The sequence below is a fragment of the Musca domestica genome, unplaced genomic scaffold (genome assembly GCF_030504385.1).
Source record: "Musca domestica strain aabys unplaced genomic scaffold, Musca_domestica.polishedcontigs.V.1.1 6, whole genome shotgun sequence".
Lineage (NCBI taxonomy): Eukaryota > Metazoa > Arthropoda > Insecta > Diptera > Muscidae > Musca > Musca domestica.
The window spans coordinates 24,637,881-24,660,532 of NW_026712363.1; the positions used below are offsets into that span (position 1 = coordinate 24,637,881).

Here is a 22,652-nt window from a genome sequence, read left to right on the forward strand (position 1 = left end):
TAGCCCCTCCGAGAAAGCTCCTAAAATTCTCTGAAGAACGTCCCTGCTAGAGGAAACCCTATAAAAAGTTATTAAAAAATCTATTTCCGAACCTACAGAACAATTTTTATATTAAAAAAAATTACGCGTATAAGCAGGATCGTTTCTTAAATAGTTTTACAATTCACGCTTCCGTCCTGGGAAAAGTATTTCAAAATTAAATAAATCATCATGGCTATAAAAATTATTCTCCATTTCCAAATTCCATAAACTTTGTTGGAAAGTACATTGCAAACATTTCGAAAATCAATTTATATTCCACTAAATTGAATTTCATGTTGTTAATAAATTATTTTAAAAGTAATCGGTTCAATTGATTCACGTTGTTATTTATATAGTGAAAATACATAAAAAGCCTTATAGCCTAGATGAAATGTGTGTTGTTGTGTTTCTCTTAATTAAATGATAGATTATCAAATAATAGCAAAACTTAAAGTAAATTAAACAAACAACATAAAACTAAATAAATTTCTGAAAATTTCAATACAAAAACATTCCAAATTCTACATTTTGGCGTGTGAGGTGAGGGGTGGCGTTTGTTAGTTTTTTTGTTGTGGTTTTCTTCTAAAATAGTTAATAATATATTCGTATTATATTGTTACAATGTGATATTAGCTTAAATGGTATAGCATGGCATTTGTAATTAAGAGGTACTTTGTATTTGAATGAATTGGAAATAATTATTGGTAATTACGCTAATGAATATATGTGTCGTACTTATGGATGTAATGAGAGTAATTACCATATATACAATATGAGGGTGTCTTCAGAACTAAAGCTAAAATTTAATTACATAGGATATACATCTATGAGTTGTTAATTTATGTCCATAGATTCTAAGGCAGCATGGGAAATTTAAGGAGTTTTAAAAAGGAACTTGTAGCAAAAATACTGTCTACACCACAAGGAGAATCTGCGAGAAATGTCTGCCATTGATTCAGCTAACTTCATTTGAAAACAGTCTCAGTTTCAAGAATCCTAATTTAATTTCAAATGCAAGCAACTTGATTAGCTTTTAATTAAGAGTGAAATAACAAAAACAAATCCCATGCACAGATAAGTGTCAATGCAGAAATATACTGTGGGTCAAGTGTTTAGGGTTTGGATTTTTCATCGGCCAATGGAATTTTATAGCCCTGGTAGGCTCTTAAAATTCCATAAAAATCAATATTTATAAAAGACTTCTTTATATCCGCTTTTATAGAAGTCGAATTTACTCTTTTATTTGACAACTTAAATTCGTTGGAAATCGACCTCTATAGCCCTGGCTTCACAAATTCATTAAAAATCAGATCTTTTTTATCGCTGACGACTATATGTCATTAAAAATCATATAGTCCTAGCGGAAGACTTCTTAAATTTCTTGAAAATACTAAAATATAGCCATTATATTAGGGTCTACAGGGTGAGATGAAAAAAATGCAACCAACTTCAAACTGTTATCATTTCTAAGCCACTCGTCAGACAGCTATTAAAGTTATTTCAGTGACAGCACACTACATTGTTTACAAGCATACAAAAGCATTTTGGTGAGAATTTTCCAGATAAAAAGTTATTCGTGATGGAATTCAAGTGTAATAGGGTGATTTCTTTATATTTGGCTGGAAAACCATAAGTGGCTATAGTTAGAGCACTCCAGCTCGTTACCGTGATACTGGTAGTGTAGCCCGACGTCAAGGAAGTGGACGGAAGAAAACATCAACATCAGCAGAAATGGTTCGAAAAGTAAAGAACCTATCGCATACCGTGAGCTGAACATATCGCAATGTTCCATTCGGCAAATATCGAATATGAGCTCGGGGAAAAGCCATTGAAATTCCAAAAAGTGCAAGAACTTACACTGCAACGGAAAGAAAGAGGTTCCTTGGTTCATTTCCACCGCACAATGGACACCAAAATCTATTGTTTCTGGAGTATTTTGGAAAGCAAGGATGGCAGTCACAAATACCAAAGTGTCGATCACCTCAAGCCAGCGCTTCGCCGGGAATGGGCCAAAATACCTCAGAGCAACATTCGGGCAGCGTGTGACGGTTTCGTTGGCCGTTTGAAGGCCATAATTCGTGCCAAAGGTGACCAATTCGATTAAATCTAAACTTATTCTAAAATTTGATGCTATTTCCGACATTTTTTGCTTTCATTCAATAAATTAAAAAAAAAAAAAATGAAAAAATTAGGCGTTTGACTTTGTTGCAGTTTTTTTTCTTGTATACGAGACTTCTTTATATCCGAGTTTATGGAAGTCGAATCTAGCCCTGACTTCACAAATTCGTTAAAAATCAGCTCTTATATCCCTGACGACTATATGTCTTTAAAAATCATATAGTCCCAGCGGAAGGCTCCAAAAATTCCTTAAAAATACTCGGTAAAAAAACCTGTAGGAAGGCTGGAGTTATGTAGCTCCAAATCAGCAATTCTGGAATTAACAAGTAAAAAAGCTGAAAGTTCTTTAAATACTCTCCACGAATTTTGCAATTTTCAAAAAATAAAATCCGTTAAGTATTCTGTTAAAGTCTTAAAAATACCGAACGTAGCCATTATATAAGGGTCTATACGACGACGTTGGCCTGCATAGGCAACTTTTGTCATAAGCCATTACAATATTCATATGAGAAACTTGAAACCAAAACGTGGACCTGCACAGACAATTTTTTGTCATAGGCTGTAGCACACATTAGGACCTTCAAATACGAATTTAAAATGATTCTGGTGAATAATGTAGCTAAAATTATCAAAGCACCGAATATCGAGAAGTACCATTATATGGAGGCTATACGAAGACGTGGGCCTGCACAGACAGTTTTCTGTCTTAGGCTGTAGTATCCATTACGAACTTCAAATACCAAATTTAAAACAATTCTGCTGAATAAAGTCGCTAAAATCATCAAAATACCGAATATCGGGAGGTACCTTTATATGGGGGCTATACGAAAACGTGGACCTGCACAGACAATCTTCTGTCTTAAGCTGTAGAATCCATTACGAACTTCAAATACCGAATTTGAAAAAAATTCCGGTCGCTAAAATCATCAAAATATCTAATATCGGGAGGTACCGTTATATGGGGGCTATACGAAGATGAGGATCTGCGTACGTAATTTTTTGTCATAGGTACCCATTAGGACCTTCAAATACGAAATTTAAAACAATTCTGGTCAATAATATCGCTAAAATCATCAAGATACCGAATATCGGGAGGTAACATTATATGTAGGGTATAGGAAAACGTGCACTTGCATACGCAATTTTTTGTCATAGGCTGTAATACCCATTACGAACTTTAAATCCAAAATTTGAAACCATTCCATTGAATAATGTCGCTAATATCATCAAAATACCGAATATCGGCAGGTAACGTAATATGTGGTCTATACGAAAACGTGGATCGACATGACCCATTTACTAGCAAGTAACTGGCAAAATATACACATGTGTGCAAAATTTTAGCCTTCTATCTCAATTCGTTTAAAAGATAATGTGATTACAACAGACGGACAGACAGAAGAACAGGCGGACCTCATTAAATCGACTTAGAATTTTACGCTCCTTAAATGACATTCTATATGAAATAGGTTATGCCAAGGGACTTCCAATAATCTGCTACTATTCTAATTAAGCGAAGTGTAACTACATTTTTCGCACACAACTGCATATGCATACAGCTGCCTTACAAAAAAAGAGAATACTGTAAAAAAACATTCACACACACACTCATCTCATTGATACATTCACTTTGAGAGAGTACTCTCATCTATAGTTTGTTTGCTTGCTGTTTTTTGTTCTAAAAATGAATGATTGTTGATGTTTGCATTTGTTTGACTAGACCAAAGATATGCATGTATATGTGTATGTAATGGCGGTGATGATGATTGAGAAAAAAGCAGCAGCAGCAACAACAACAAAAGACAAGAGTATAACTGCCGAGATAATCATGAAAATTGCAATGATAATGGTTTGGTCTGATGGCTGTTGATAATGGGAATAACTGGTTCAAATATAGAGGGCAAGGGGAAGGGAAGAAATGTGGCGGGTGTAGGCAACATCGAATATGTGAAGTGGTCAGTTACTGGGTCACATCAATGGGGCTGTGGACACCCCAAAACTCAAAAACACATACGTAATATGGTGATGCATTTGATACAGAGATAAGAGAGTGGGTGGTGGGTGATTGAGTGAGTGAGTGAGAGTAACTGAGTATTGTTGCTGTCAAGACTTAAGATTCCTGTTGTTGAGCCGGTTTTGGCCGGTGTTATTGTGGCATTTGATGAAGAGTTGTTTTGTTGGGAATGGTGATGATGATGATGATATTTTAACAGTTAGAAGTGGATGTAGAGGGCATGGGGTGGCGACAGAGGTTGCAAGAGAGGTTTATGGATTTTGAATGTGGTGCAACTTTTTTTTGCCTTTACCTTTAATATCGATGATGGTGATGCATTCATTGCTGTTGTTGTTGTTGTTGTAGTTGTGACTGCTGGGCCAGCAGTTGCAGAAATTGTTGTTGATGTTTCTTGTTGGGATATTGTGACTGTTACTGCCGATGTTGTTGTTGTTGCAGATTCTATTGTGCTTGTGCTTAGGTTAGTTGGTGGTTTATTGGCCATTGCCGGCAATATTGGTTCACTTAAATTAAGTGGAGAGGTGGTGGTGCTGGTGTTGTTGTTGTTGTTATTATTGTTATTAGTATTTGTGGGTGGGGAGTTTAAGCTCTCATTTGTTACCAAACCACCAACTGATTTGTGCTCATCATTGGCCAATGATTTTGGCGAGGTCTCCTTGAGTTTTGGATCCATAATGGCGCCTGACTTGGTATCTTCAGAGCCGCCGTCACCACCATTTTGTCCTCGATTCATTACAGTTCTCTCCATTTCATCTATGAGCTCTACTTCTTCGCTCTGGAGTTGTTTTGTTTCGTTTGATTTGATTTTCAAATTCATATTTGTGCGTTAGAGGTGAATTGTGGTGAAAGGTCAGTTAAGGGGAAAATTTTTACAATTTTGTTGTTGTTGTTGTAAAATTTACAGTTTAGTTTGATTTGGATTTTTGAATTGTGGTATTTTGGTTTTGCATTTAAGATTTGTTATGTGAAAGAATAATTATTGTTGGTTGTTTCATAGAAATATATATTGAGTGTAGGGTGCAATATTACATAAAATATTTATATATGTATTGAGAAAAATATATATATTGAAAAAAGAAACCAAAAAATAAAAAAAAAATACAAAAAAGAATACCAAATTCAAAAAAAAAAAACGAAACTCAACCAAAAAAAATAATTCAAAAACTCATTACAAATCTGACAAACAAACAAGCTTTCTGTGTTTGGTATTTATTTGCTATAAATATATTTTACAAATACGGAAAGGAGTAAAAAGGGTATTTTCTCTCCTTTTTACTCCCCTCCCTCCCCTTATTTCTTTTTGCTATTTGCCCAAAAATCTCCCCATTTAACTTACCTTGGCAGTGATTTTCTTCTCAGCCCTAAAACGATTATTTATATTTCCAGTTGTTGATGAATTGCTGGCATTTGTGTTGGCACCAACGCCATTGCCACCTCCACCCGTACTACTACCGCCATCTATGCTATCACCCATTAGACTAGAATATTTCGAGGCAATGGAGGAGGTGTCCTCCTTGTCGCCACTCAAATTATTACCCGCCACACCCAACGGCGGTGGCAATGGTGTCGATGAGGCAGAGTTATTAGCTGTATTTGTATTGGTTACATTGGCTGCATTCATTTCGATGTTCTGTAGCGGCCATTTGGCCCGGGTTTTCGTTTGTTTTTCTATCGAACTTACTGGAAAGAGGCGAGAGGAAAATGCCGGGTTAAAAGGAAAATTAATGGAATAAAATACTTTTTTCAATACAAATTAAAAATTGAATTTTAACTGGAAAATATTTTCAGGATCAAACGTATAAGCAAATTTCCGTCATTCTGAAAAGTATTTTCTTTTCTGTGACTAAAAACACCTACTCCCCTCCCCTTACTGGAAAGGGGCGAGAGGAAAATGTAAGAAGAGAGATTAGAGGGACGAAATAGAATGAATTAATTTTTTTAAATAAAAATTCACTCAAATTGGGAATATTTTCGGGATCAAACGTTTTAGCAAATTTCCTTCATTCTGACAAGTAAATTGTTTTTCTGTGACCAAAACACCTACCCCCATCCCCCCAAATGATATATAAAATAGTAAAAAAGTTGTAAGTTCGGCCGGGCCGAATTTTGAATAACCTCCACCATTTGTAACGAATTTGGAAATTCTTAAAAAACAATAAAATCCACTAAAAATTCTGTTAAAATCTTAAAAATGCCGAATGTAGCCATTACAATATTCAAATGCAAAACTTAAAAAAAAATCGGTGAATAATGTAGCTAAAATCGCCAAAATACCGAATATCGGGAGGTACCGTTATGTGGGGTGCTATCAAAATACCGAATATCGGGAGATACCGTTATATTGGGGCTATACGAAGACGTGGACCTGCACAGACAATTTTCTGTCTTAGACTGTAGTACCAATTTCGAACTTCAAATATCAAGTTTAAAGCAATTCCGCTGAATAATGTCGCTAAAATCAAGAAAGTGCCGAATATCGAGAGGTACCGTTATATGCAGGCTATACGAAGAGGTGAAACTGCAAAGACAATTTTTGCCTTAGGCTGTAGTATCCGTCAGGAACTTCAAATATCAAATTTGAAAAAATTCTGATGAAAAATGTCCCTAAAATAATCAAAATACCGAATATCGGCAGGTATCGTTGTGTGGGGGCTACACCAAAACGTGGTCCTACATGGCCCATTTTCAATACCCAAAGTCATGCAGACATAATATACATTTGAGTAAAATTTTTATCAATCTACTTCATTTCATTCGGAAGTAGAGTGATTTTCACAGACGGATAGACGGACGGAGATCGACATAAAATTTTATGCTGATGAAGAAATATATACTTTGTGGCGTCTAAAATGTATATTTCGAGGTGTTACAAACGGAATGACAAACTTAATATACCCTCCATACTATGGTGGAGTGTTTAAAAAAATGGCGGACACTTTATTGTATTGGCCATCAGGGCGTATAAGTATTTATATATCATCCAATGTCAATCATACGCACGTTAGGCCCACAGTCAAGGTTTGTGCTCGCGTACCAGTCACAGAAAAATCTATATCCTCTTATTTGCCTATCAAAGTTTTCTTTTCAACCAAAAAAGAAAATCTCTAAACTATCTGCTTCCGAATTTCTACTTACTATACGAATCTGGAAAATCCACCCCCTTGATGCGCAAACTGGTTATCTCATCATCGATTTGTTGATTCATAGCTGCCGCATTATCGATGACGAGCAAAATATTCTCCGGCTTAATGTCCGTGTGTATGATGTTACATTTGCTGTGCAAATAGTCCAAACCCTCCAGCACCTGTTTGATGATATTTCGCACCTGGGCCAAAGCCAAACCCTGATAGTTGTTCTTCACGATCAACTTGTACAGGCTGCAGCCCAGCGCCTCGAAGACGAGACACGTGTGAACGCCGTTCACACCGCGCACCGTAAAATGATTGAGCAAACGTACGATACGTTCACGTTTCACATCCAATGGATCAGCATCACGTATAGCCTCTAGGAGGCGTATCTCATCAGCTGCAGTCTCAATATAGTGTGGGGCACTCTTCACCACCTTCAGGGCCACGTATTTTTCTTCTCTGCAAAAGGAAAAGGGGGAAATCATGTGGAGGCGAATTGTGGAATATTTATCTTATATGGCTTACTTGAGATCTCGACATAGCCACACCGTGGAAAAGTGTCCCCAGCCCAGTTTGCGCACAACTCGAAACCGATTATCAAATATATCACCAATGACCACCGGATGATAGCCACCGCGACAATACTGGGCCGCATCTTCCTGCTCCTCATCCGAGCCGTATAAACTGCTGTCGGGTGAATCGGGAAATATTTCATCGGTGGTGCTTAAAGTACCACGAGGTTCAGATCTGCAATAAAAACGGATGATTTTTATTTTTAGATTTTTTTTTTTGGGGAAGAAAAATTTATAGTCTCAAGAATTTATATAAGAGAGACAAAAAAATTAAAAAATGGATAGTTTTGCAAGGTAGTCCAGAGGTGATTCAGAAACGAAAATAGGAGTTAATATTTATTTTGTAAAGATTTTTTTCCATAACCTTCTGCAGAGTGACTCTGAATATAATTCAAATAGCAAAAGCAAGTTACTCGACACCAAAATTATTCAGACTACGGTAGGCACCAAACAAGCTCGACACACCTGGAGGTGTGAGGTTGGTGCTTTCCTAAATACAAATCCTTTTCGATTTATTTTTTCCTCTTAAAATACCCTATTTTTCCTCTTTAAATATCTCAATGAAAAACATGCTAAAAAACCCGAAATGTCAATATTTAAGGAGTTATGAGCGTTTTAAAATACCCTATTTTTCCTCTTTAAATATCTCAATGAAGTCAGACGCTAAAAACCCCGAAATGTCAATATTTAAGGAGTTATGAGCGTTTTAAAATACCCTATTTTTCCTCTTTAATAATCGCAATAAAAAAACATGGTAAAATCCCGAAATGTCAATATTTAAGGAGTTATAAGCGTTTTAAAATACCCTATTTTTCCACTTTAAATATCTCAATGAAAAACATGCTAAAAAACCCGAAATGTCAATATTTAAGGAGTTATGAGCGTATTAAAATACCCTATTTTTCCTCTTTAAATATCTCAATGAAAAAACTTGCTAAAAACCCCGAAATGTCAATATTTAAGGAGTTATGAGCGTTTTAAAATACCCTATTTTTCCTCTTTAAATATCTCAATGAAGTCAGACGCTAAAAACCCCGAAATGTCAATATTTAAGGAGTTATGAGCGTTTTAAAATACCCTATTTTTCCTCTTTAATAATCGCAATAAAAAAACATGGTAAAATCCCGAAATGTCAATATTTAAGGAGTTATGAGCGTTTTAAAATACCCTATTTTTCCTCTTCAAATATCTCAATGAAAAACCTGGCTAAAAATCCCGAAATGTCAATATTTAAGGAGTTATGAGCGTTTTAAAATACCCTATTTTTCCTCTTTAAATATCTCCACGAAAAAACATGCTAAAAACCCCGAAATGTCAATATTTAAGGAGTTATGAGCGTTTTAAAATACCCTATTTTTCCACTTTAAATATCTCAATGAAAAAACATGCTAAAAACCCCGAAATGTCAATATTTAAGGAGTTATGAGCGTTTTAAAATACCCTATTTTTCCACTTTAATAATCGCAATGAAAAAACATGCTAAAAACCCTGAAATGTCAATATTTAAAGAGTTATGAGCGTTTTAAAATACCCTATTTTTCCACTTTAATAATCGCAATTAAAAAACATGCTAAAAACCCTGAAATGTCAATATTTAAGGAGTTATGAGCGTTTTAAAATACCCTATTTTTCCTCTTTAAATATCTCAATGAAAAAACATGCTAAAAACCCCGAAATGTCAATATTTAAAGAGTTATGAGCGTTTTAAAATACCCTATTTTTCCACTTTAAATATCTCAATGAAAAAACATGCTAAAAACCCCGAAATGTCAATATTTAAAGAGTTATGAGCGTTTTAAAATACCCTATTTTTCCACTTTAAATATCTCAATGAAAAAACATGCTAAAAACCCCGAAATGTCAATATTTAAAGAGTTATGAGCGTTTTAAAATACCCTATTTTTCCTCTTTAAATATCTCCACGAAAAAACATGCTAAAAACCCCGAAATGTCAATATTTAAGGAGTTATGAGCGTTTTAAAATACCCTATTTTTCCACTTTAAATATCTCAATGAAAAAACATGCTAAAAACCCCGAAATGTCAATATTTAAAGAGTTATGAGCGTTTTAAAATACCCTATTTTTCCTCTTTAAATATCTCAATGAAAAAACATGCTAAAAACCCCGAAATGTCAATATTTAAGGAGTTATGAGCGTTTTAAAATACCCTATTTTTCCACTTTAATAATCGCAATGAAAAAACATGCTAAAAACCATGAAATGTCAATATTTAAAGAGTTATGAGCGTTTTAAAATACCCTATTTTTCCTCTTTAAATATCTCAATGAAAAAACATTCTAAAAACCCAGAAATGCCAATATTTAAGGAGTTATGAGCGTTTTAAAATACCCTATTTTTCCTCTTTAAATATCTCAATGAAAAAATATGCTAAAAACCCCGAAATGTCAATATTTAAGGAGTTATGAGCGTTTTAAAATACCCTATTTTTCCTCTTTAAATATCTCAATGAAAAAACATGCTAAAAACCCCGAAATGTCAATATTTAAGGAGTTATGAGCGTTTTAAAATACCCTATTTTTCCTCTTTAAATATCTCAATGAAAAACCTAGCTAAAAACCCCGAAATGTCAATATTTAAGGAGTTATGAGCGTTTTAAAATACCCTATTTTTCCTCTTTAAATATCTCAATGAAAAAATATGCTAAAAACCCCGAAATGTCAATATTTAAGGAGTTATGAGCGTTTTAAAATACCCTATTCTTCCTCTTTAAATATCTCAATGAAAAAAACATGATAAAACCCCCGAAATGTCAATATTTAAGGAGTAATGAGCGTTTTAAAATACCCTATTTTTCCTCTTTAAATATCTCACTGAAAACCCCGAAATGTCAATACTTAAGGAGTTATGGGCGTTTTAAAATACCCTATTTTTCCTCTTTAAATATCTCAATGCAAAAACATGCTAAAAACCCCGAAATGTCAATATTTAAGGAGTTATGAGCGTTTTAAAATACCCTATTTTTCCTCTTTAAATATCTCAATGAAAAAATATGCTAAAAACCCCGAAATGTCAATATTTAAGGAGTTATGAGCGTTTTAAAATAGCCTATTTTTCCTCTTTAAATATCTCAATGAAAAAACATGCTAAAAACCCCAAAATGTCAATATTTAAGGAGTTATGAGCGTTTTAAAATACCCCATTTTTCCTCTTTAAATATCTCAATGAAAAAATATGCTAAAAACCCCGAAATGTCAATATTTAAGGAGTTATGAGCGTTTTAAAATAGCCTATTTTTCCTCTTTAAATATCTCAATGAAAAAACATGCTAAAAACCCCGAAATGTCAATATTTAAGGAGTTATGAGCGTTTTAAAATACCCTATTTTTCCTCTTTAAATATCTCACTGAAAACCCCGAAATGTCAATACTTAAGGAGTTATGGGCGTTTTAAAATACCCTATTTTTCCTCTTTAAATATCTCAATGAAAAAATATGCTAAAAACCCCGAAATGTCAATATTTAAGGAGTTATGAGCGTTTTAAAATACCCTATTTTTCCTCTTTAAATATCTCAATGAAAAAATATGCTAAAAACCCCGAAATGTCAATATTTAAGGAGTTATGAGCGTTTTAAAATACCCTATTTTTCCTCTTTAAATATCTCAATGAAAAAACATGCTAAAAACCCCAAAATGTCAATATTTAAGGAGTTATGAGCGTTTTAAAATACCCCATTTTTCCTCTTTAAATAGCTAAAAACCCCGAAATGTCAATATTTAAGGAGTTATGAGCGTTTTAAAGTACCCTATTTTTCCTCTTTAAATATCTCAAAACCCAGAAATGTCAATATTTAAGGAGTTATGAGCGTTTTAAAATACCCCATTTTTCCCCTTTAAATATCTCAATGAAAAAACATGCTAAAAACCCCGAAATGTCAATATTTAAGGAGTTATGAGCGTTTTGAAATACCCTATTTTTCCTCTTTAAATATCTCAATGAAAAACCTAGCTAAAAACCCCGAAATGTCAATATTTAAGGAGTTATGAGCGTTTTAAAATACCCTATTTTTCCTACTTAGTTGACCGCAGCACTATGGGTTTTTTTACGTTTATTTTGGCATAAACTCTAATTTTAAAGCTATTGAATTGAAATTTGTTTGATATACATTTTTTATTCTCCCAAGATGACCTACCAATTTTCATATGATTTGGGACACTATTTCATATGTAGCTGCTATATAGCCGATCTGGCCGATTTGACCCAACTTTTTTATTTATGAAGCTGTTGAAGTGAAATTTGTTTGGTATACATTTTTTATTCTCCCAAGATGACCTACCAATTTTCATATGATTTGGGGCACTATTTCTTATGTAGCTGCTATATAGCCGGTCTGGCCTATTTGACCCAACTTTTTTATTTATGAAGCTGTTGAATTGAAATTTGATTTGTATTCATTTTTATGCCCCCAAGATGACCTACGAATTTTCATATGATTTGGGGCACTATTTCATGTAGCTGCTTTACAGCCGATCTGGCCGATTTGACCCAACTTTTTTTTATGAAGCTATTGAATTGAAATTTGATTTGTATTCATTTTTATGCCCCCAAGATGACCTACGAATTTTCATATGATTTGGGGCACTATTTCATGTAGCTGCTTTACAGCCGATCTGGCCGATCGGCTATGATGATTTGGAGAAACATACTGCTCATTCATTACCATAATTATACTTTTGCTAAGCCATTTTGAATGTTTAGTTTTAAATCGCTCTAGTTTACGGATGCACTTTGGCAAATGCTTTTTTATATAATTAACAAAATCTTTCACTTGTTTTGATATCAAACGCATTTGGTCTTCATTTAAACTGATATTATTGATATTCTGTAACACATATTTCACAAGTGCATCTTCTGAGCGATTGTTGCTTCCCCAAATTTCAATAAGCGCTGCATGGACAAACACATGTTTATCTGCAAAACACGTGTTGGCACAAAATAGAACAAAAAAGGCTAGTTACTCATTAATTAACACACTTTTGTTAATAACTTGGCATTTATACCTTTTTGCAATGCTTTGCCATTCACAAGTTACACTCCACGGAACACAACTACAATTTATAGATTTTATATAAAGCTATACATAAACGAAACAATTCACAGTATTACAACAACAGACAATTATGACAAAAAGGGCACCTCGTCTTAATTGTACATACCTGCACTAACGTTTTCCATAATTACACATTTTATTTTTTTCAATTTTGTCAAATCAGAAGCACTTGAACTTAGCTGATCTTTACCGCCAGTTGTACCAAAACAAAGTGACTTTCAAACAGCTGACTTTAAAAGCTCGCCAGCAAAAAAGGGTTGCCACCCGTATTGATATTAAACATTTTTTTTTCTAATATGGGTATCTACATTTAGGAAATCAGTTAAATTTCAAAATATGAAACCAAAAAAATGACTTTATGCCAAAAAATCATGCTTTTTACCCATAGTGCGCTGGTGCGTATGAGTATCAACGTTAACATCAAATATAAGTCATACGCAGCCCGAAACCTATTTACATTGGTTTTTATATTCTTCGAAAAACGATTTATGTTCTTAAACCAATTCTTAACAAGTCTTCCAAAAAATGTCTGTGGTTAGAAATTTTAAGATTTTGACCCATCATTTGTGGTTTCAGTTGATATGATCTATTTTTAAGACTTTAAATATTTCATGTTCTATGGAAAAATTTAGAAGAGCTCTCGTGACAAAATAATTGATTTGAAGTAGATCATATCACCTATCAAGATTTGGCTTTTGAGCAGTTATAATTTAGTTTCAGATGGAACTAATGCATGGGAGTCATATCCAATTCTGAATTAAGAATATATATGGAAGCTATATCCAAATCTTAGTCGTTCTCGATAAAATTTGGCAAGGATATAAGATACTTGGTACCAAATATTGTTGTCGAATGCATATTACGAATGTGAGAGGAGCTTAAGCTATATCTGAACGGATTTTCACCAAATTGCATGTACTTGCTTCTAGACTGAATTCGGTAGAATGTGCCAAAATTCAGGTCATTCGGACTGATATTGGCAATTTGGTGCACAATTAACCCGAAATCGGTTGAAGTTATATATGGGAGCTGCATCCAAATCTGAACCGATCTTGAAAGAATTTGGCCGAGGTATTTCCAAATATCATTCCTGTGAAGCGCATATTACGAATGTGAGGGACTTAAACACCAAATCGGATGAAGCATATAATATGGGAGCTATAGCTATATCTTAACCGATTTCCACCAAGTTTGATGTACTTGCTTCTAGACTGAATTCGGTGGGATGTACCAAAAATCGGGTCATTTGGACTTATATTGGCTATTTGGTGCACAATTAACCCGAAATCGGTTGAGGATATATAAGGGAGCCATATCTAAATTTGAACCGATTCTCACCAATTTCAATAGAATTCGTCCTTGGGCCAAACAAATGTTGTTTGCAAAATTTCATCTCAATCGAATAGTAAATTCGAACTGCATTCTGTTCACAAGAATACATGGACAGACAGACCTACAGATGGACGCACTGACAGACGTACTGACATGCATAAATCGACTCAGAAAGTGATTCTATGAAGATCCTGAAAAGTAACTATGGATCTATCTCGCTTCCTCCTTCATGTTACAAACAAATGCACAAAGACAAAATACCCCTACGCCTATGTGGTGTAGGGTACAAATACAACTTGTTGCATTTGTTATTGGCATATTTGAGGTTAGAAGACTCCAGCTTTAGGGTTAAGTTTTTCAAATTTACATTGTAATTATTGTACCATACCATCCATGTCTACTCACTCCTTCTTGCAGTCTTGCTTTTTTTATTATAAAAATTATTTATTCATATTTCTATCCAAACTCTTACATGAACTTCCATAAAAATTGGTTTTTATTTACCTCTTCTATATTTAGAATGGAAAATTACTCACAAAGTGACATTTTACATTATTCAAAGTCAATAGCAAACAGCAGCAATCACGCAAATTAATATTAGGTGGGTTTTTTGTTCGTCGTTATTTTGTGGTTTAGGTTATTGATTTTTATTTGTAACACAAACGATAGCAGAGTAAAGTACGGTGGGGATTTGGGAGCCAAGGTAGTAAAATGACTTCAATTGAACTTTCTAAAGTTAGTAAAGATTGCTTCAATGAGAAGACCTTTGGGTATTCTATGAGAAGGCCTGCTGGTCTTCTTCTATGGGAAAACCTTTTGATCTTTTTCTATGTGAAGACTTTCAGGTCTTCTATCTGAAGGATTTGGAATCATTCTTTTTTTTTTTTTTGAATTATTTAATAAAGAAAAATACATAATAAAGAAATTTTCGAACAATATACGGTTTTTTTAAAGATTTGTTTAAGAATTTTCGGAGAACTATAAATGAAATGTTTGAAGAATTTTTGAAGGAATTTTTGGCGAATTTCCGAACTATATTTTGCAAAATTTGAAAAAAAAAAAGTAAACAAGCTTTAGGTTCGCCCAGGCTGAACGTTAAATATCGTTCATCAGTTGGAACGAATCTGGCAATATTCAAAAAAATTAAATTCGTTAACAAATTCTGTTAAAATCTTAAAAATTCCGAATGTAGCCGTTATAGCAGGGTGTTTACGACGACGTGGACCTGTATAGGCATCTTTAGTCATAAGCCATTACAATATTCAAATGCGAAACTTAAAAAAAAAAATCGGTGAACAATGTAGCTAAAATCAATAAAAAACCGAATATAGGGAGGTACCATTATATGGAGGCTATACCAAAACGTGGACCTGAACAGACAATTTTCTGTCTTAGGCTGCAATATCCATTACGAATTTCAAATACAGAATTTAGAACAATTCCGGTGAATAATGTCGCTAAAATCATCAAAATACCGAATATGGGGAGGTGCCCTTATCTGGGGGCTATAGGAAGGCGTGGATCTGCACAGAAAATTTTCTCTTATAGGCTGTAGCATCTATTACGAACCTCAAATAGCGATAATAGGGGTGATATATCCCGTTATATGGGGGCTATACCAAAACGTGGACCTGCACAGACAATTTTTTGTCATAGGCCGTAGTATCCATTTCGAACTTCAAATATCAAATTTGAAACAATTCCGGTCAATAATATCGCTTAAATTATCAAAATACAGAATATCGGGAGGTACCGTTATATGAGGGCTATAAGACGACATGGACCTGCACAGACAATTTTCTGTTATAGGTTGTAATCTCTATTGCGAACTTCAAATACCAAATGTGAAACGATTCCGGTGAATAATGTCGCTGAAATCAACAAAGTACCGAATATCGGGAAGTACCGTTATGTGAGGGCTAAACGAAGACGTGAACCTGTACAGACAATTTTCAGTTTTAGGCTGCAGTATCCATTTCGAACTTCGAATACCAAATTTGAGACAATTCCGATGAATAATGTCGCTTAAATCACCAAAAAAACCGAAAATAGGGAGGTACCATTATATGGGGGCTATACGAAAATCTGGACCTACATGCCCCATTTTCAATACCAAAATTCCTGCAAATATAATAAACATTTGAGTAAAATTTTATCAACCTACCTCATATCGTTCGGAATCTAGTGTGATTTCCACAGACGGACGGACATCGCTAAATCGACATAGAATTTTATGGTGATCAAGAATATATATATTTTGTGGGGTCTAAAATGTATATTTCGAGGTGTTACAAACTGAATGACAAACTTAATAAAACAAACATTTTTTGACATTTTTATACCCTCCATCATAGTATGGAGGGTATAGAAATGTCAAAAAAATGTATGTATTTTGAATAATGAAAAGGCCTAACACGAATTCTTAAAATTATTCTAAATATTAAGGTTGAGTTTTCGCTGACGCTGAAGTAGCAGGCACTTGCTAGTAAAGAAAAAGGAATTTTCCGAACAATATTCGTATTTTTTAAGAGTTGTCACGGAATTTTCGGAGAGCAATAAATTTTTCAACTAAAAATAATTAGCGACTACAATTTAAAAAATATATATCGCAAATATGTATAATCTTAAGAATCTTTCCGGAGATTACCTCGCTCAAAAAATTCCAAAGATGCAATGTAGATTTTAATTTTAAATGCACTCCCTATTTTAGCAAGAGTGTAGATGAGAATTAACTATTAATGAACGTACGTTATTTACTCTCCATTTTCAAATGGTTTTGATTGTGAGTGTGGACTCCACTCTGTGGAGAGAATTATGCTCATTGAAGGCACACCTATCTACTTTTGCCTGGCCCTGCTCCAAAACATACCAACATTATCACACATATACACACATGTGTTAATGTACACTCTTTAAGTTTATTTTATGTGTCAGAATCAACTAGTTTCATAAACGTTCATAGCCACATTCTTTTGCTCTTTGAATAAAACATTTCTATTGTGCTTTACTCATTTATGAAAGGAAAACAATAACGGTTATTTACCCCCCTGCTGCTGCTTCTTCAACGAAATTCATGAGGTCATCTTATTTACAAATGCGTTTCCAAAAACAAATTTCTTTATTAGTATAGAAATATGAGTGCATGCATGCATGCATGTTTCAGATGTGTGCCGATGACTGTGTGTGTCATGCACACACACATGCACATGCAACTGCACTTGCAAGTCCAATTTTGTACAGCACATTCTGGAAAGGACATTTTGTTGGAATTTTAAATCAGAGTTGAAATAAAAAACAATTAAGCAAAGGCTACTGTCGAGTGGGGCCGACCGTTGAATACCCTACAACACTATAATAAACCATACAGTTTATATAGGCGAAATACTCGAAAGAACTCCACAAGATATTGTGACAAATAATAAAAGAAAACCATCATGTTTCGTTCTCTAATTGTCGGATAATACCAACTTAAACGAATTTGCACATTTCCAATTTATTGGTAGATGTCGCTGGAATAGACATTTTCGTATTTAGTCAACAAAAGTTGGCAAACTATTGCACACATTGAACATTTGTGGATGGCCATCCGAAACTGCTTGGCCTTTGCAATGTCCGGTAACCCCCATTCAAATGTGCGTGAGGATCGGGCGATAATTACGACCTGCTGGCAATTTGGCAGTTTTTGGTCCATTTCAACCCCTAAATATATAGCGATCATCTCCAAAAAGAGTAGGCTTCTATTCTGACCCTCATCTTATCTTCATGCAAAATTTCGTAAGGATCGGACCATAAATGCGATCTGTATATGATATCCTGATATCCTAACTACTTAGTTTTGTTAGCTGTAGAAATATTAACAAATGTTTAATTCAAAATGAAAATATGCCAAAAAAAATATGACAAAATTAAAAAAAAATAAGAGAAAATTTTACAAAATCAATATTTTCATCTTTAGAGAGATATTTTTATGCGATTTTTTCAGACGTTTTTTCTTTACTGCTAAGAGGCCATTCTGAATTAATGAGAACTGTCGAAATCAATTCAGCCGTTCTCGACGTATAAGAGATTTTTCAAGCATATCTTCTTTGATATACATATATGTCGCTATATATCCGTTTTGTTGGATGTTAACATCAATGTAAAGGTCAGAAGTAACCTTGTCATGGCTTTGTGATTTCGCCGGGATTTAAAATATTCACGGTTTAATGAAAAATTTTGAATTTTTTCAACACAAAAGATATGGTCTATTTTACCCGCTAAATATTATTCGATGACCACCCAAATTGGTAGGCTTCTTCCCCGCCCTAAACTCTAGCTACATGCGAAATTCCGCGTCGATTGGTCTATAATTGCGACCTGTATAGCTACTGCAAAATTCGACATTTTTTCAGTATTTGGTCCATTTCAACCCCTAAACATTTGGCGATCATTTCCAAAAGAAATAGGGTTCTATTCTGACCCTAACCCCACCTTCGTGCAAAATTTCGTAAGGATCGGGCCATAATTGCGACCTGTAGAGTGATTACAAATTAACATGGACAGACGGACAGACGGACAGACGGACGGACGGACATACATAGCTAGATCGACTCAGCTCGGCGAGCTAGGAAGATCCATATATACTATCCTATATGGGAAACCAATATTTCGAGGTGTTACATAAATTCTGGCCCAATCAAACTTATAATACCCCCAACACATAGTGTTGTAGGGTATAAAAATAAATCATGTTTTCATATTCTTCAGGTAATGGCAATATTTTATGCATGATAACGTTCGATGGCTTAAAAATTCCATTAATATTTGATAAATATTACTTTAAAAGAATAAATAATTTTTAATAGCTTTGAACAAGGACACGTGAGTTGTTTATCTGTTTGTAAAAAAAATGGAGAGATTTATTTTTTAATTGTAGAATATTAAGAATATTTCAAGCAATGATTTAGAATTAGAGACATGGAATTTTTAATACAATTTTTTAAATGATTATTAATGTGGATTTTGGAATAAGTTAACAACATTTTTAAAAGAGAACTATTAACTTGATTTTTTTAGATTTTTTTCTATTTGATCTATAAGGGTCTTTGTTTTGCTATCATAAGAAGGGCGTGCATTAGTTAAGTAATAGTCATAAACGTTGATTTTTATTCTTTTAAGAAAGTCCTCAGAGCATTTGACGCTGATTTTTTATACCCTCCACCATTGTATGGGGGTATATTAAGTTTGTCATTCGGTTTGTAACACCTCGAAATATACATTTTAGACCCCACAAGGTACATATATTCTATGTAGATTAAGCGATGTTCGTCCATCTACCCGTCTGTGGTAATCACTCTAGCTTCCGAACAAAATGAAGTAGGTTGATAAAATTTTACTCAAATGTATATTATGTCTGCAGGACTTTCGATATTGAAAATGGGCCATGTAGGTCTACGCTTTGACACAATCTCCATATAATGGTACCTCCCGATATTCGGTATTTTGATGATTTTAGCGACATTATTCACCGGAATTGTTTCAAATTTGGTATTTGAAGTTCGTAATGAATACTAAATCCCAAGACATAGAATGAGCCATGTAGGTCCACGTCTTCGTATAGCCCCCTCCCGATAATCGGCATTTTGATGATTTAAGCGACATTATTAACCGGAATTGTTTCAAATTTGGTATTTGAAGTTCGTAATAGATACTACAGACAGAAAACTCATTTTTCTCATCACCTGCATAATATGTAGTTAACGTAGATACATTATCTACAAGTCTGGATAACGTAGATACATCATCTACGTATAGGGATAACGTAGATTCATTATTAACGTCATGTGGACAACGTGGACACATTATCCTTGTTATCCGAATTACATAGATACATTATCCATGTCATCTGGATAATGTAGATACATTATCCACGCTGTCTACATAACATCTAGATAACGAAGATACATTTCCAACGTAACCTGGATAACGTACTTACATTTATATGGATGACGTAGATACAGTATTTAAGAAATTTTGGCAACGTAGATAATTTTCCACACTATCTGGATAAAGTAGATATCTTTTCCGCATTATCTGGATAACGTAGATACATTATGCACGTTATCTGGATAAAGTAGATGTATTATTTACGAAATTTGGACAACGAAGAAACATTTTCCACATTATCTGGTAATGTAGATACATTATCCTTCTTATCCGGATAACATAGATACATTATCCTCGTAATCTAGATGATGTAGATACAGTATTTAAGAAATGTTGAAAACGTAGATCATTTTCTACACTATCTGGATAAAGTAGTTACATTATCCGCGTTATCTGGATAACGTAGATACATTATCCACGTTATCTGTATAACGTAGATACATTATTCGTGTTATCTTACTAACCTAGATAAATTATCCGCGTTATCTTAATAACCTAGATAAATTATCCGCGTTATTTGGTAATGTAGATACATTATCCGCATTATTTGGTAATGTAGATGCATTATTCTTATTATCCGGATAACGTAGATACATTATCCTTGTTACCCGGATAACGTAGATACATTATCCTAGTTATCTGGATGACGTAGATACAGTATTCGCGTTATCTGGATGACGTACATACATTATCCACGTTATCCGAATGACGTATATACATTATTCACGTTATCTGGATAAAGTAGATACATTGTTTACGAAATTTGGACAACGTAAATACATTATGCCCGTTATCTGGATTACGTAGATACATTTTCCACTTTATCTGGATAACGTAGATACATTATGCCCGTTACCTGGATTACGTTGATACATCATCCACGTTATCTGGATGACGTAGATACATTATTCTTGTTATCTGGGTTACGTAGATACATTATTCACGTTATATGGACAATGTAGATACATTTTCCACATTATCTGGATAACGTAGATACTTTATCTGGATATAGATACATTATTTGCCAAATATAGACAACGTAGATACATTATTTACATAATCTGGATAATGTAGATGCACTATACATTTCATAACGATATTGCCAAATATTGTACGAAAATACTACCGTTTTGGTTATAAGAAATCTAGAATAGTCAACATCTCGCATTGACTTTAAATTCCCCAATTCTAAAACTGATTTAAAAAATATATAATAACAAAAAAATAACAAATATTTATATATACACACACATGTAGGCCAACACTTCCGTTTCCTCGACATCCAGTTCAATGTGATTGATAATGATGCCACGCTCTTGATCCACGACAGCCAATGGCTTGGAACGTAACGGTAAGTACATTTCACGATCTTTGGCGGGTGGCAGCATTGCCACTGCATATGGACCCTTGGCCGCATCGACCGTATCCTTCCATTTGGGTTTTTGTTTTTTACGTCGCACTTGTATGAGTATGGGACCGGCAGAGACACATTTGCGTTTCTTGGTAATACGTTTGCGGCGTTTCTTCTCCTCCATTTCCAGTTGGACATCCTGTACAGCTTCGGCGGCGGCACGTAATTCTGCCGGTGTTTTAAATTCAAATTCACAAATAATGTCATGGGGTGTCAGCTGCTCTTTGGCGGCGGCGGCGGTGGAAGGAGTTCTCATGGCAGCCAAACGTCCATTAAGAAGTTTTGCAGAAGTTTCCCCCTCCTTGCCATTATTGTTCGTGGCAGCTTCGTGGGATTTATTATTCACCTCCCTTCTTACCCAGCGCATGATGAAAAGGAACACCAAAAGCCCACATAGTTTTAGGGCAAACATAAATATGGGATCACTTTGGAGGATTTTGATAAAGCTGCCATAAACTACGGACCATTGATGACTCCACTGCCTCAGGGTGTATTGTAGTTGTACTAGGCTCTGCCATATCCAAATTAGGTAGTATACGAAAATATGATAATATTCCAATAGTTGAGGTAGATATTTCCAGCTGCGTGTCTCCCTCGCAACGGGACACACATCATCGGGCGGTATTAGTAGAGATTTGAAATTCTGAGATATTTCACAAAATCCCCGGGAATTTCGGGGATTTTGAAACTGTTCCCACAATCTTTGTACTTGAGAGACCAATTTCTCCATTATTTCACTAGAATTTTGTGTTAAAAGTAATATTTATTTATTGAATATTTATTTTTTATTTATTTTAGAACATTCCGTTTTTTTTTTTTTTTTTTTTTTTTGAAAACAATTATTTATAAATATTACTAAAAATATCAATATTTTCTAAAAAAAAAATCAATATTTTTTTTTTTAAATTTCACAATAGTTCGTTTTTTCGTTTCAAAATTTATTTTCGATTGAAAAAAAAAATTATTTTTAAATTTTGTATTTTTTTTTTTTTTGTTGTTATATTTTTCGTTTCGTTTTCAAAATATTTTTCACGGTCATTACAAGTCATGCAGAACTGGCG

The 22,652-nt window shown here is 34.2% G+C and overlaps 1 protein-coding gene across 6 annotated transcripts in view; it reads right to left on the bottom strand.

Annotated features, from left to right (window-relative positions):
• Positions 1-22,652, bottom strand: part of LOC101892046 (SRSF protein kinase 1) — a 53,495-nt gene that overhangs the window by 7,885 nt on the left and 22,958 nt on the right. For 3 of the 6 annotated variants that reach the window (XM_020036646.2, XM_020036647.2, XM_020036648.2), the window contains 4 exons: positions 7,807-8,028; positions 7,289-7,740; positions 5,490-5,833; positions 4,446-4,928 (listed from right to left, as the gene is read on the bottom strand). In XM_020036646.2, coding sequence (XP_019892205.2) covers positions 4,446-4,928; positions 5,490-5,833; positions 7,289-7,740; positions 7,807-8,028 — 1,501 coding nt within the window. Of the gene's footprint in view, positions 1-4,445; positions 4,929-5,489; positions 5,834-7,288; positions 7,741-7,806; positions 8,029-21,431; positions 22,329-22,652 lie in introns of all 6 variants that reach the window. The other 3 variants (XM_020036649.2, XM_020036650.2, XM_011294113.3) reach the window with 2 other exon arrangements.